The 14,873-nt window shown below is 43.3% G+C and overlaps 1 protein-coding gene across 10 annotated transcripts in view; it reads left to right on the top strand.

Moving 5' to 3' along the window:
- SAG (S-antigen visual arrestin) overlaps window positions 1-13,935 on the top strand; it is a 30,328-nt gene extending 16,393 nt beyond the window's left edge. For 4 of the 10 annotated variants that reach the window (XM_045031120.1, XM_045031122.1, XM_045031121.1 and 1 more), the window contains exons 12-16: window positions 153-290; window positions 622-699; window positions 2,705-2,728; window positions 3,190-3,254; window positions 13,450-13,933. In XM_045031120.1, the coding sequence (XP_044887055.1) occupies window positions 153-290; window positions 622-699; window positions 2,705-2,728; window positions 3,190-3,254; window positions 13,450-13,655 (511 nt within the window). In that variant the 3' untranslated portion in view covers window positions 13,656-13,933. Of the gene's footprint in view, window positions 1-152; window positions 291-621; window positions 700-2,704; window positions 2,729-3,189; window positions 3,255-3,852; window positions 3,948-13,449 lie in introns of all 10 variants that reach the window. The other 6 variants (XM_045031126.1, XM_045031127.1, XR_006582346.1 and 3 more) reach the window with 6 other exon arrangements.
- The last annotated feature ends 938 nt before the right edge of the window (window positions 13,936-14,873 follow it).

The following is a 14,873-nucleotide window of genomic DNA, read 5'->3' on the forward strand; positions in this document are numbered from 1 at the left end:
GCTTTGCTTTTGAGGCTTTTTTTTTTCCTGGAAAGTACTGAGCAGTTGGTGCCTAGGTCTGCAATCTGTTCTGAAATTCCCATAACCAGATCTGTACTTAAACTGAATTTGTTTCTCTCTCCTCTCTCCCCCAACTCCCAATCCACTCCAAGGGAGAAAGTGCAGCCAAATAGTATCATCACCAAGACATTGATACTTCTGCCCTTGCTGGCAAATAACCGTGAGAAACGGGGCATAGCACTCGATGGAAAGTTAAAGGATGAAGACACCAACTTGGCTTCCAGTACCATGTGAGTCCTATTCTGAAGGGTACCAACTGATAGAGAGTATCAGAGGAAGCGAGGGTAGAGAGAGACTGTCCTATAATATCACATTCAGTTTTGCGTGTAGGTTGAGTTGGAAGAGTGCCTTATATTCATTCAGGCTGGGATCTGTTTCACCTTGGTATGTCCCCCAGGATATATTTCCAGGTGTGGAAGGCTATCGGCTGTCCCAGGGTGTCTCAATATGTTTAATACCTGAGAATGGAATGTGCTCACTTGGCTGCTTGACTCTAGTCATCTGCTAATAGTGCACTGTGTAGTTCTCACTCTGTTTGTTTTTTCTTTTTCTTTCCTGTAGTATTAAGGATGGGATAGACAAGACAGTGCTGGGGATTCTGGTTGCCTACAAGGTGAAGGTGAAGCTCATTGTCTCAGGGTAAGAGCAATGCACTTGGTATCTGTATAGAATAGAGGTGGAAAATGTGTCCATTTTGTAGAGGAATACCCAGTACAGTCCATAGTTAGGAGAAAGGGGGTGCAGTCAACATGCTGACTTGAGATTGGAAGCCTCTAGGCCAGGGGTAGGCAACCTATGGCACGGGTGCCGAAGGCAGCACACGAGCTGATTTTCAGTGGCACTCACACTGCCTGGGTCCTGGCCATCAGTCCGAGGGCTCTGCATTTTAATTTAATTTTAAATGAAGCTTCTTAAACATTTTAAAAGCCTTACTTACTTTACATACAACAATAGTTTAGTTATCTATTATAGACTTATAGAAAGAGACCTTCTAAAAACATTAAAATGTATGACTGGCACACGAAACCTTAAATTAGAGTGAATAAATGAAGATTCGGCACAGCACTTCTGAAAGGTTGCCGACCCCTGCTCTAGGCATGTCATCTCACTTGGTCAGACCTAAATTCTCCCCAATCTGTAAGGGGAGAACCTTCCTCAGATGCTAGATGCCCCTGCAGCTCAATTCTGAGTGTAACCTCCTCTCTGATTTTGAAAATGTGTTGTTTTTTACGCTGTAAGAGTGCAAATAGAGCTTCAATCAAAAATGTATCTCCAAGTCGTCACTTGCCTGCTGCACAAGGCTGAGAGGTACACCCCTGGGCCCAAACATGCTGTGGTCCAGACCTTCTACCCACTGAGCTTATTGGGAAATGCTGGTGTTATCCCCCACTACTTAGTTCCATGGGGGAAGTTCAGCTTCCTGATATCACTGCCAATATGGAAGGGGACAAGAATAACTCTCAGCTGGTGGGAAGTGTTGATTTGCACTTGCATTCAGCATCACTGGATTCTGTGTGTCTCTATCCTCTTATAATCTAAAACAGGGTCAATGGTTTGGCTTGTACTTATGATAAAATAACTATTGTCTTGCATGGTCTCCTGGCTTGTGTTTTGATTCATCCTGTGGATTTAGGGGGCAGCTGTGAATGGAGTCATGTGAACATTTGCCATTTTGAGGTTCAGACCCCCCTTCCCTCAGTCCATAAGATGGATTTGACAAAGTAACATTTATACATAAGTATCACCTAATCTGATTCTTTACAGTCTGATTTCTTATTCTTGCTTAATTTTTTGAAGCAGAGATGTTTATATTTGAGCATTGCATTGTGCAGGAGAAGAGAGCAAAGTCATGGGGGTGTTTGGGGAAAGGACCAGTGGGAATTGAATTCAGTGGAGATGCTGCTATAACTCAGTGGCTCATAAACTCATCGAACAACTAAAGATCTGATGGACAACTCTTCCCAGCCTCCAATTCCAAATCCCACCACCCCTTTCCTACAGCACTTGATTATACCGGAGGGGGGGGGAAAGAATACTGAGACCATGTGAAGAAGATGAGGAAAATGAGCTCACTGTCATATAATGGGATGAGGCTTCCTGGTGGTGCCCACTCCACCATTTGTATGTGCTTTTTCTTCCCACCCTGGTGAGAGGATTTTATGTTAATATGGAATCTTTCTTCCATGCCAGCATGCATGCCGCCATGCCCTTACTGCTCTAATTTCTCTAGCTCACTTTGGTTCACTTATGTGTTTGCTACCCCAAATTTTGGTGTCCTCTGCGGAATTGATCATAGCTGAATTTACACAGAAGAAACACCCAGCAAAGATAGACATTAAGTAACAATGCAGGGTGTAGAGATGGGCTTTGGGTTTCTCTAATTTTATTGACCTAAAGAACCTCTTAAAAGCCTTAGGATCCTGGATTGTGCTCCAGTGAGCAGGAAATATCTGTGTGGAAGCCTTGCAGATTGACCATCTGGAAGTGCTCTGGATCATCAGAGCCCCCCATTGGAGAGCCATTGTGTTAGATGACTGAAGAGAGAATAGGGCATGGGTGGTTAGCTGGAGGCTTTGTCCTTTTTGGATGTATTCATGGAGCAAAGACCCCATTACAAGCACTTTTTGTTTTTCTGTTTACCTAGCATGCTGGGAGATCTCACCTCCAGGTAAAGCTGCTACATTTTCTGCCTTTCCAAACCACACAATCATGGCCATGACACTTTGCCTCCTATCCCCACCCCCCGCATAAATTAAAAACCCCTTAACCTGTTAGGTCAAGGGACTCTGAATACTCCAGTGTGATAAAGATGTCCATGCTTTAGTTACGTGCACGGTCTCTAGAAAGGAGCAAAACAAGTAACTTAGGACTAAGCACAAGCCTTGTGCTAGAACCGATGGTAGAGGACAGCAATGGCTGCAGTTGGGTTTTGAGCGAGCAAATCAGAACTTGGTGGTTTTGGTTGTTGTGCGGGCAGGGAACTTTGAATGTAGCTGAGTTTTTTAGGAATGGGTGGAACTGGACTTCACATCTAGTAGACATGGGTAGATCATACTGGGGAGGTGTAGCTTGACTGGAACAGGATTTAATGGGCATGTAGGTATGATACATTCTCTTCTCTCCCCAAAGTGAAGTCAGCACAGAGCTGCCATTCCGTCTCATGCACCCCAAGCCTGAGGAACCGAACATAAGAGGTCAGTAACGCCACATTCCATGCTTTCACTACTTACACCATGTGTTGCAGTCTCTTGCATATTATGATGCTCGCTATGAATGCCTTGATTCCTGCTGTAGGGGAAACCTTGAAATAACATCAGAACAGCCATACTGGGTCAGACCAATGGTCCATCTAGCCCAGTACCCTGTCTTCCCACAGTGGCCAGTGCCCAGTGCTTCAGGGGGAATGAAGGGAAGAAGGCTGTTAATGAGTGATCCAATATCTGTTGTCCAGTCCCGGCTTCTGGCAGTCAGCGGTTTAGGGACACCCAGCGGTTTAGGGACACTGGGTTTATGTCCGTGACTATCTTGGCTAATAGCCATTGATGGACCTACCCTCCATAAACGTATCTAATTCTTTTTTGAACCCAGTTATACTTTTGGCTTCACAACGTCCCCCTGGCAATAAGTTCCACGGGTTGACTGTGCGTTGGGTGAAGATATACTTCCTGGTTTGTTTTTAAACCTGATGCCTTTGATTTCAAGAGACGGGGTAAATAACACGTCCCTATTAATTTTCTCCACATCAGTCATGATTTTATAGACCTCTATCATATTAAACCCCTCCTCCCCCAGCAGAAGAATCTCCTCCTGAGCAGGGAAGAGACCTGAACTGAGTTTGCTGTGCCAGATAACCTCAAAACATATGTAATGGGCAGGTGGGTGCTGAGGTAATATTATGTTAAACTCTATTATTTCCACCCTATTTCCTGCACTTCAGCTTTACCTTTTTGCTGCAGCACAGGTCAGAGTTCTGTCTCTTCCAAAATGTTCGGAAAGTATTACACAGAGTTTAATCTCAGGGCTATTGTATGTAAAACCTTGAATATAGTTAACAGTCCCTAGTCAGCTTCAAAGAAAGAGTATCATACAGTTTCTTAGTAATCAAACACTTAATATACACAAACATTGTAAATAGCATTTGGAATACTTATGAATAACTTTTAAACAAAAGCTATCAGATAGTAAAGTCCTTGCGCTTTGCTATCTACTGTCAAAAAGTGCTGTATAAGAGCTAGATATTAGACCGGGGTAGGCAACCTATGGCACGGGTGCCAAAGGCGGCACGCAAGCTGATTTTCAGTGGCACTCACACTGCCCGGATCCTGGCCACCGGTCCGGGGGGCTCTGCATTTTAATTTAATTTTAAATGAAGCTTCTTAAACATTTTTTAAAACCTTATTTACTTTACATACAACAATAGTTTAGTTATATATTATAGACTTATAGAAAGAGACCTTCTAAAAACATTAAAATGTATTACCGGCACGTGAAACCTTAAATTAGAGTGAATAAGTGAAGACTCGGCACCCCACTTCTGAAAGGTTGCCGACCCCTGTATTAGACAAACTTCTCCACTTTTGTTACTTTTACACATTTAAATGCAAGATTTCAATATTTACAAAACACTTACAATTCTCTGTTTTTAACCTGCACACACACAAACATCCCCTCTGATTTTCTTTCAGAGATGATTTCTCAGGCTTTATCGTATGGCCATAATATGTAGTGTGTGTCACCTGGACTCTTCAGAGCTTGAGAAGAATGGCATTCTCTCTCTGCTTTTCAAATGTGTCTCAGCCTTGTTAGCAAACAAATCTGGGATTCTTATAGCTAGCAAAATTCCAGTCTTTGGATTAATAGTTGACTGGTTTCAGTTGCTGGTCAAACAGAAATCTGTAGCCTGTATCCAGAGTGGTACAAGCCCTCAAAGCAAACACCATTTCTTGGTCAATCAGCTACTGCGTCCGCAGGGCTGTCTTCAACTACAGTATTTATAACTTTTCCCTCATGAGCTCTGATTGGCTCAGCTCTCAGATGGTGCATATGTGAGGAACCTGCCAAACTGCTTGTCCTAAATGGAACCTTCCTAATGGCCGCCGACTTCTCCTCTTTCCCCTGGGTGCTCGACCCCCACTCTGCCCTAGCCCCACCCCCACTCCACCCCTTCCATGAGGGCCCCACCTCCATTCCAACCCCTTCCCCAAACTCCCCGCCCCAACTCCGTCCCCATTCTAAGTGCTTCCCCAAATCCCTGCCCCAGCCCCACCCGCTTCCCTGAGCGTGCCATGTTCCCGCTCCTCCCTCCCCCACCCCCAAGCGTGCTAACGCTGCCAAACAGTTGTTTGGCGGCGTCTGGGTGGGAAGCGCTTGGAGGTGGGCGGAGGAGCAGGGACGCGGCACGCTCGGAGGGGAGCTTGGCTGCCAGTGGCAGAGCACCCACTAATTTTTCCCTGGGGTGCTCCAGCCCCAGAGCACCCACTGAGTCGGTGCCTATGCGGGGCCTCCTATATCACTTCAGAAACAGGTACACTATCTAATAACTGACACACCTTATTGCTGGATGTTTCTAGGCCCTTCTAGCTGAGTTGCCCTGCCTTCTGCATGTGTACAGAGACAGTATTCAAAGAAAAATTCCTTGCTCCTCCACTGTTTCTCTCCTTGTCTTTGGGCATGCAAAATAAATAACTAAATGCCCAAAGCTAAAGCACAGCATTATGTGCAATCCTGTTGTGCCCAAGAACATAGCTATTGCTCTTTGGGATGAAGCGAGAACTACAGGACAAGTTTAGCAAAGAGATGACACTAAGTCGAATGAGCAAACCAGCCCTGATGTACCGAATGGAAAGGGTCAGAGGGGACAAAAGGGAAGGGTTCTGTAGAGATGGGCATTTTGTCCTAAACTGTAACCCCCACTTGAAAGGGACAGACATCAATCCTGTCGTCTTTAATCTGCTTTGAATTAGAGGATGACACTAGTACCGAGAGAGAGAAACAACACAAATCAGGGTGCAGACTAAAGGTCTTATCCGTGTTAATTTTGCCCTTGTTAGGAAGTGAAACTCAGTTCCAGCTAACATGGCTCTGGAAGGGGTGTAATGTTTTCATAAAGCTGTTCAAGGCTGGGTAGTGATCTGGTCTAAAACAAGTGATCTAATTTTTAAAAACATATTTGTATTAAAGCCACGCCGAGCCAAGGCAGCCAGCATGCCACGAACTGAAGGAATTTCTAAAACTGTTTCTCATACTAGATTTCCCTTTGATGGGAATCTTAAACTGCTTGACAGAGAAGGAAAAATGCTACACCAAATTCGTAGGCAGAACTATAACTAGCGAGACACCTAGTGGCCATAAAGTATATGGCAGGATATGTTGAATAAATAAGAGAGCGGAGCTCAATATTCTAACTCCATGTTAAAAAGTTACGCCACCAAATCAAAACAAAAAACTAAAGCATTTGAACGAAATGTGTGCTCCATAGCAGTGTTAAGGAGACACGTGGCTCCACAAATATATGAGAAACACAAAACTCTAAGCTTCGCACATTGACTTTCGGGGGAGGGAATGAGTAACAAACGGTTTGTTACTCCTCAAGCAAGCAGATTAAAGAAGACAGTGTTGCAAACTGTTGTGACTTTATCATCATGAGTGTTGTCATGTTTTGGAGTCTTTCTTAAAAGCCTCAATGGCTGGAATCAAGAGCGCATGAGAATCTCACCTTTCATTTACAATATTTCTAACTCTCATGGCTGCAGAGAAAAGCTTGAAAATATTAGCGAGTATAACTGGAGGGCTCAAAGCAGGAGGAAAATCAAAAGAACCAAAAATCTCATGGATTTTTTTTTTAATTGCATGATTTTTTTTGTGTGGCATGGTGTGGTGTGGTTTTTTTGTTTTGGTTTGGTTTTTTTTTGAACGCATGCTGTCAGCAAAGCCCTCTTCTACTTCCCCACACTTCAGGCAGATAATTTTGGTAGAAGAATTTAGAGTATCAGGAGAAATGGAGGGCAGGCAGATATCACATCTGAATAGATGCAGAGTGCTTCAAATTAAGACCACTTCCATGTTTTCAAGAAGTTGGCACATACATTCTCTCAATGCACATGTATAAAATATAAAAATAGGGCACCTTCACACACACGTGGAAGGGAGGGGGGGAGACGTTATAAGGGACATTGTGCCAACCTTATATTTGTAATAAACTTGCTAATTTTGGAAAATTTCCATTGCTGATCTCCTTTTAAATAGAATATCATAGGGGTTTTTAAACTAAAGATTGCTTTACAGAAATCAGAACTATTTTTTCCTTTTCCCCTCTTGATGTTTATAAGGGTCTTTCCAGCAAGGGATAAACTGATTAACTGTGCAGAGGAAACAGTGGAAATGACTGGAGATCTTCAAGGGTAACATTTTTCAAATGCCTAAGTGATTAAGGAGCCAAAGTCTCATTGAAAATCCATGGGATTTTTCAGCTCCAGAGTCATGTAGAGCACAATTTTTGAAAATGCTTGAGTCCCATTGTCTTAGGAGGCCCTGAGTCATTTTTGAAAGCAAAACAAAGCTCCTAAATCATAGGTACTTTTGCAAACTTTACCCAAATTGCTATCAAATGCACAATGTAAGTAAATGGGGTTTGGGGGTGGGAACACTTACTAGCTTTTCAGTTCTAGTGACTTCAGTAGATATCCTTTCAGACATAATTGTTTTTTGTTTGCTTGTTTGTTTTCTTTTAAATTATTCCTCAAAAACGTTTCCACAACTAAGGGTTTGTCTTCACTGCAGTGTTGGGTCAAGATATAACTTGTTACCCCTAACCCACTTCCTGTCCACAAATACCAGGGGCGGCTCTAGGATTTCCGCCGCCCCAAGCAGGGCGGCATGCCGCGGGGGGTGCTCTAGCAGTCGCCGGTCCCACGGCTCCGGTGGACCTCCCGCAGACGTGCCTGTGGAGGGTCCACTGGCCGCGTGGCTCCGGTGGACCTCCCACAGGCATGCCTGCGGATGCTCCACCGGAGCCGCGGGACCAGCGGCCCCTCCGCAAGCACGTCTGTGGGAGGTCTACCGGAGCTGCGGTCCCAGTGGACCTTCCGCAGGCATGCCTGCGGGAGGTCCGCCGGAGCCGCCTGCCGCCCTCCCACTGGGACGCCGCCCCAAGTGCGCGCTTGGCGCGCTGGGGTCTGGAGCCGGCCCTGACAAATACATCTGTAGCTCGAGTTAAAGGGTGCTTTAAACTCAAGCTAGCTGGCCCATCTGGGTGTGAGTTGAAGTTTGAGTGTTGCTGATGTTCAAGCTAATAAAGCAGTGACCAGCTATAGGCTCCATCTACTGTTTGCACAACTCAGATGCTAATCCAATTGCTTTGTGTAGCTTGCCTGTCATTTTGCAGTGTGGCCACTCTTACTTGAGCTAGGCTAACTTGACTGTACTGATTCAGGCTAAGGTGTTGCAGTGAAGATGAGCCCTAAGTGTAACAAACAGTGAGCACATCTGTATGTATACCATGGCTAACACTGGGGATCAAATCTGATTTTTGCAAAACAGCACTCTAGATGGACTTGAACTCTTGTGGACTCAGATGCTTGGGATTAGTTTATCCGACTGGGAGAGTGTAATACTTCGTCCTACTGTGAACGAGCTTGGGGCCTGATCCCAGCAAAGATACTTCTTTCTGGATACCTAATTGTTACTCCTATAATTCAAATAGAATGGGAACTGAAGATTACAGGTTTGATTGATGCTGACAGCTGTGGTGTTTGTTTGGAGCTACAGTTCATTACATAAGCATGTGTGCGCACGTGCCCTCATGTTCAAACATTCAGCAACTTAACAATGGAAGTAGGCCTGGTGCCTCTATGGGAAAACGCTAATGCCAGAGCCATGGGGTCTTCCTCTTACTTCAATCCAGTCTCAGCCAGAGTATAGATCTTTTTTTTCTTGGCCTTAAAAAAAAGATACATTGGAAATTCAGGATTGCAAAACATCCCTCTCAAACACTCCCCCACCACATCCTCTTACCAAAGAAGCAGCCCATATATCATTTGCTAAATCACAGTCCTCTCTAACAGTTCATTTTTAGGTTATCATACAGATGAAAATAGTAGATTTTCTGTAACTTAATAATAGGACAGACTCACCAGTAATTGTGTAGGGATCCCTAAAAGCAATTAATTGGGGAAAGAAATGCCTTAGCTTCAAAAAGGAAAACATAATGAATAAAATAAAGTCCCTTTGAAACCTGCATAGCAGATTTAGAAACACAACATGTGTGTTTTAGGGTCCCACAATAGAGAATTAAACCTACCAAATTAAGATGGTAAACTAAAAATCTTTCCAGATCCTGCAGTTTCTGGCTTCCTGTGTTATCTCTAGTCACTATTCCTGTTAGTGATTTCATGCTTTTGATTTGTGATAGTGATTCCACCAGTTTTTCACTGAACTCTGAGAAAAAAGATGTGCTTCGTTAGTTCCAAATTAGATGTTATTTCATTAAGTGGATCAAAAGTTAATGGCAGAGATTGAGCTGCAGCAAACAGTGTTTAGGGAATCTAGAAGCACCAGGAGATAGACTAATTCTTGTAGCTGATTGTGCAACCTCTAAGAGGGATAGATAAATGCGTTTGTGTGGGGACTTTGAGATCAGTTGTCAACCTCATCTTTTCTGTTCCCTTCATTATTGCTGATGAGCTAAAAGTTACCAATTGTCTGTTGTGCCTCCCTACTTACTTTGCTGTCTTTTTTTTTTTTTTTTTTGGGTGGGGGGGGAAGGGAGGGCAGGATGCAATTGAGAAACAGGAAGGAGATCACCTTATAAAGCCAAAAATATAGTGGGATTAAAATGCCAGGGGAGAAAACCATATTAAGATGCCCTCAGTGGGCTGGGCTGGGCTAAGCTAATTCCACCTCTGTTTCTCCCCCTGCCCCATCACCACCCAAAAAACTCACCCAGGATTATACAGGGTCAGAGTAAATAGAATGTATCCAGTATCAGCATGTTTATTTGTGCAGGGATGAATTGAGCCTAGGGAATCTCAAACAAAGTGTGAAGCAGAGGAAGCAGTCGAGGATTTGGTCTCTTTCTCTCACCACATTTTCTACTGGTCCATGCTGGCACAGCTCCATTGAAATAAATGGAGCTGTGCTGAGTTGCATCAGTAGATTTTGTCCCTTAAATGTGTTTATAAATGATACAGTGCTGTTTTGAAAGTTAAAAGCTTATATCGGAAGTGTAGGGCTATTGATAACTATTCTCTCCTTTTTTATTTCTATGCCTGGGGGATGAACAGGAACGGATTACTACCTTTCCTTTCTCAGATTTCTGTATAGTCTCAGTGCCTTGGATTTCTCATACAGTGTGTACACATTGGTTGCATCTCTTTAAACCTTATTTCATACCTGTAATACACTTAGCTACATAGTAACTTTCAAAAATTACTAAAATTGAAAAAAAAATCAGTAAACATGCTTCACCACCTCCCCCCCAAGAGCTAGGAGAGGATAAAATCAGGCTTATAATAGAAATTACCATCTGTCCCAACTTTAATTCTATAGATTTACTGCTCTGATTGCACAATGCAAGCTTATAGCACCATGTGATGAAATACTATTTTTTGTCCTGTGAGACAACCCACACCCCCAAATCTGAAAGTCCGAGTTGTATTTATTTAGACATTGGATTGTTGCAAGAAATTGCATAGTCTTGTTCAGGCTCTTGATAACTTTAGCTACATGATAATTGTACATGAACTAAGAGGCAGAGAATGACATTGCATCGGGGCAAGAATCTGGCCCAAGCCCTGCTAGAGTGTGTTGGCCTTTAGCTAATGAGCCTGTAGGAAAGAGAGGCTGCTTTAAACTAAAATTAGTATAATTGCATCTTTTGGCACATAATCTTACCTAGCAGTGTGTCATGGGCGTTATGGTGCTGCATATAGCACAGTACCTACTTATGTAACCCGTCTCCTGACAAACTCTAAATCTGAATAAAACAGTACGTGTTTCCCCCTGCCCATTATACAAAATTGACTGCGTACTGCACTTATGGATACCACTAAGCTTCGCCCACATCAGTGATGTCATCGTTTCCTTAGTAACTATCATACTTCAAATGGGAGAAAAAGCAAAAGACTGTATTTAAGGGAAAAAAAATAACACCATTGATTCAAAAGCAAAACGGTGTATGATGGCAGTTCTAAACGTATTGCTCTAAATATTTAATTTCCAACTCCTTTCAATTGAGCGTGGACCACTGGGCGAGATTCATACATCCCAGATTTCTTAATGGAGTCAATGAGTACAGTAAATGATCCTCTGAGTATGAAATACAAACGCAGACCCATGCTTTAAAAAAGGACCCATGCTTTAAAAAAGGCGGTTCTGTTTATGGGTGCTGGGTCTGATGCGCTTTAAAGGCCTGGTTTTCAGAAGTGCTGAGAATCATCCGTTCATTGACTTCAGCTGGAGTTGTATATGCTTAACACCTCTGGGAGTCTAGAGCTCAGTGTCCTGAGTTTGGCACCAAGTTACTAAGACACCCAGAATCACTGACCACTTCTGGGACAGTCTGGCCTAGCTGGCTGCAATTAGGCTCGGTGGGATGGGTGGGTGATGCAGATGTCACTGGGTGAGCTAAAGTGACCAGAAAAGCAGACCTCCCCCAAAAAAACCCTCCACCACCACAACACAGTACACTCTGCTTAATCACTGCTTTATGGAGAGATCGCTGAAAGCACCAAGTTAGCGAAAGGGAAGCGCGCAGCAGTGAATGCTGCCTCACTGGGAAAGCATAGGCTAAAATCTCATCATGTGAATGCATTCAGCTAGTGCCAAAGGGTTAAGTGTAAGATTTAAGCAAGTGTAAAATTCTGAGCTCTGCACTCTAAAATAAAAGCTACCAAAGAAAAGAGCTGAAATGTGCTCCCTACCACTTTCTGTCTTCTGTACAGCATTTGATTTAATTGACTTAATGCTTATTAATGACTTCTTCCCCGTTCAAGCTGGCTACTTATTTTAAATAAGAGTGACAGACCAATTAAGAGGAACACCATGTCACAAAACAGTATCACCTCTGCTTGGTACTAATAGGTGAGCACACAGACGCCTTTCACAGCAGTTGTTCCTAGCAAGCCAGCATGGGAAGTTTTTTTTAGCTCCTTAGCCCCTTTGATGTCTGAGCTCTACTAATGGAATATGTTTCCACTAAGAGCTTTAGCTTCATATTACTCTGTTTCAAGTAATTATACTGGAATAAACTCTCTTATTTCCGACCGAGGGCAGGTCTACACTGTGGGGCACAGTTAATCTTAGTTACACAACTCCAGCTACACGAATAGCTTAGGTTGACTTTTTGCAGTGTATACACTGCGCTGGGTCGATGAGCGAAACTCTCCCGTCGACTTACCTTATGCTTCTCGTTCCGGAGGAGTACCAGAGTCGACGGGAGAGTGAGTGGCGGTCGATTTTAGTGGGTCTTCAACCCTCGGTGGATTGATTGCCATGCGTTGATTCCCCCAGTAAGTGGAGACAAGCCCTGAGTGTCCACATGCGGAGTTATACTGGTATAGCTATAGCTATGGTATAGTTACATTGCTGTAGCTATGCCAGTCTGTTTCCACATGTAAACAGGCCCTAAAGTGATTTAATTTTGCTTCATCCGGGCACCATTATTTTATCCACTGAGATAGAGTTCACGACATAAGGCTTTTCTGGGTTGCTCCTCAAGCTCCAGAAAAAAACACCAGTTCCTAAACCAGTTATCTTTTTGTCTCTTCTTATTTTGTGAGATTCCTGTTTAGCTTTAGAGTAAACTCTATTCTAATCCTCTGCTGTGTCTCCTCTTTCCTCTTTTATGCGTGCTGGTAATTACAGTGATGGAGAGGTATGAAGCTTCTTTTTAATATTGTCCCGCTGGTCATTCTAGCTCCTGGTGAATTAATGCATCTGAAATTCTCTTAGTCTTGTCCAGAACTGTAATGTAGAATGAGCAAGATGAGACCTGTTCCACAGGCTACTTCTAGTAGTCTGTAAAGGCCCTTCCCATTTCCAAGCTGTTCAGCTGGAGATGATGCTATTCAGCAGGGAAGGACATTACAGCATTTAGTAAACTTCCATGGCTACTATCCTGACTGGTGTAGAAAACACCTGCTGACTGCTGTGCCAGCTGGCTCAACAGGGCTGGGTTGTAGGCATGTGATCCAAAGCCCATTGAAGTCAATGGAAAGACACCCATTGATTTCAGGGGGCTTTGGTTCAGGACTTAAGACAACACTGGTGAAGTGAGAGGGCACTGCATGTAAGGGGAAAAGAGAAGTGACGATGAAGGGCTCCCAGTGGAAAACTGAGCTCGGTATGAAGGGGGTATGCAGTTTTGAAAGGCCTGTCTTTCCTTCATTTCAGTGCCCAGGATGAAGACCTGGTATTTGAAGAGTTTTCTCGTCAACAGCTGCAAGATTTGGATGAAGATGAGAATAAGGCTGTTTCTCCAAATGATGAGTGACTTGGAGAACAGGCTTCTGGAGGACCTGTGGTGTCTGATGGTAGTTACAAACACGTTAGGATGTAGTTTTTTGTTTGTATTAAACTGCCAGGTCTTGCTGTTGTAATGTGATATCTCTAGGTGCGCTGTCAGCAGCAGGGATCAAACTCTGGAGCAGTGGATATAAAAGCATGATCCTCTCCTGCCTGGACTAAAAGACCTGGCTTTGTTAGCCACAGGATGTAACAGACTCAAACCTCTGTGGTTCAGCCAGTAGAGATGAACAGAGAGGATAATGAGTCAATGTTTATTTACGATGCTACCAAATAAAAAAGTTATTAAAGCCAAACTGATGATGTATCTGTAGCATCTGAATTTTCTCGTAGTTTGCTTAGCCTAATGTTAGATCAAAGAGCCACTGACTCAAAAATTCTAGTTAATTAAGATCTGGTTATCTTGACCAACAAACTACTTGTGTAATCTGAGCAAGGGGAGGAATGGTTTGAAGGGTTACCTAGCCAGCCCTTGGTGATGTGCTAGAGCCCCTCAATGGCTTACAAGGAGCTGCTGTTTGTTTTTCTTTTGATCACTTTTGGATCTAAATTCTGTCAAGGTCATTGAATAAGATTTGCATTGTGAGTCCAGCCCCTGCCATAAAGCATGCAGTTTACTTCCCTTTCTGAAGGACTGCAATCTAGCACTAGCAAAATCTGATAATGTTTTGTGATCTCATGATCGTTGCTTCAGTCTTGTTTTTTTCCCCCAGTGGTTCTCAATCAGAGCTTTGTCTCTAGTCAGCAGTATATTTTGCAAAACTTATTCCGCACTGCTTGTAATGCTGTGCTACACTGCTCATTTAACAAGGTGGAAAACAGCCACCTTAGTAAAGATGGATGAGCAATCTGCATTGTACATTAAACCGAAGGTTTTACCCCATTAACCAAAACTCCTGCACACAAACAGGAATTGCCGTAACAGATCAGACCAGGGTTTCATGTAGTCCAGTACCCTGCCCGACAGTGGCTAATATTGGATGCTTCCGAGGTAGGTGCAATAAAACCCCAAAGCTGGACAATTATGTAATAATTTTTCCCATAGGCAGGTTTCTTCCTAACATCCATCTGTTAGAGACTGGCTTGTGTGCCCTAAAGCGTGAGTGTTTATATTCTTCCAAACTTTGGATTTTTTTTAAAGATACTATTGTTTCTCTGCATGTTCTCATTATCCATATAACTGTTTAAACCTTTCTTGAATCTTGCTGAGCTCTTGACCTCAATGATTCCTTGAGGCAATGAGTTCCACTGGCTAACTGCTTTATGTATATATAGAAATATCCTTTTTGGTT

Source organism: Mauremys mutica, chromosome 9, assembly GCF_020497125.1.
Source record: "Mauremys mutica isolate MM-2020 ecotype Southern chromosome 9, ASM2049712v1, whole genome shotgun sequence".
Taxonomy (NCBI): domain Eukaryota; kingdom Metazoa; phylum Chordata; order Testudines; family Geoemydidae; genus Mauremys; species Mauremys mutica.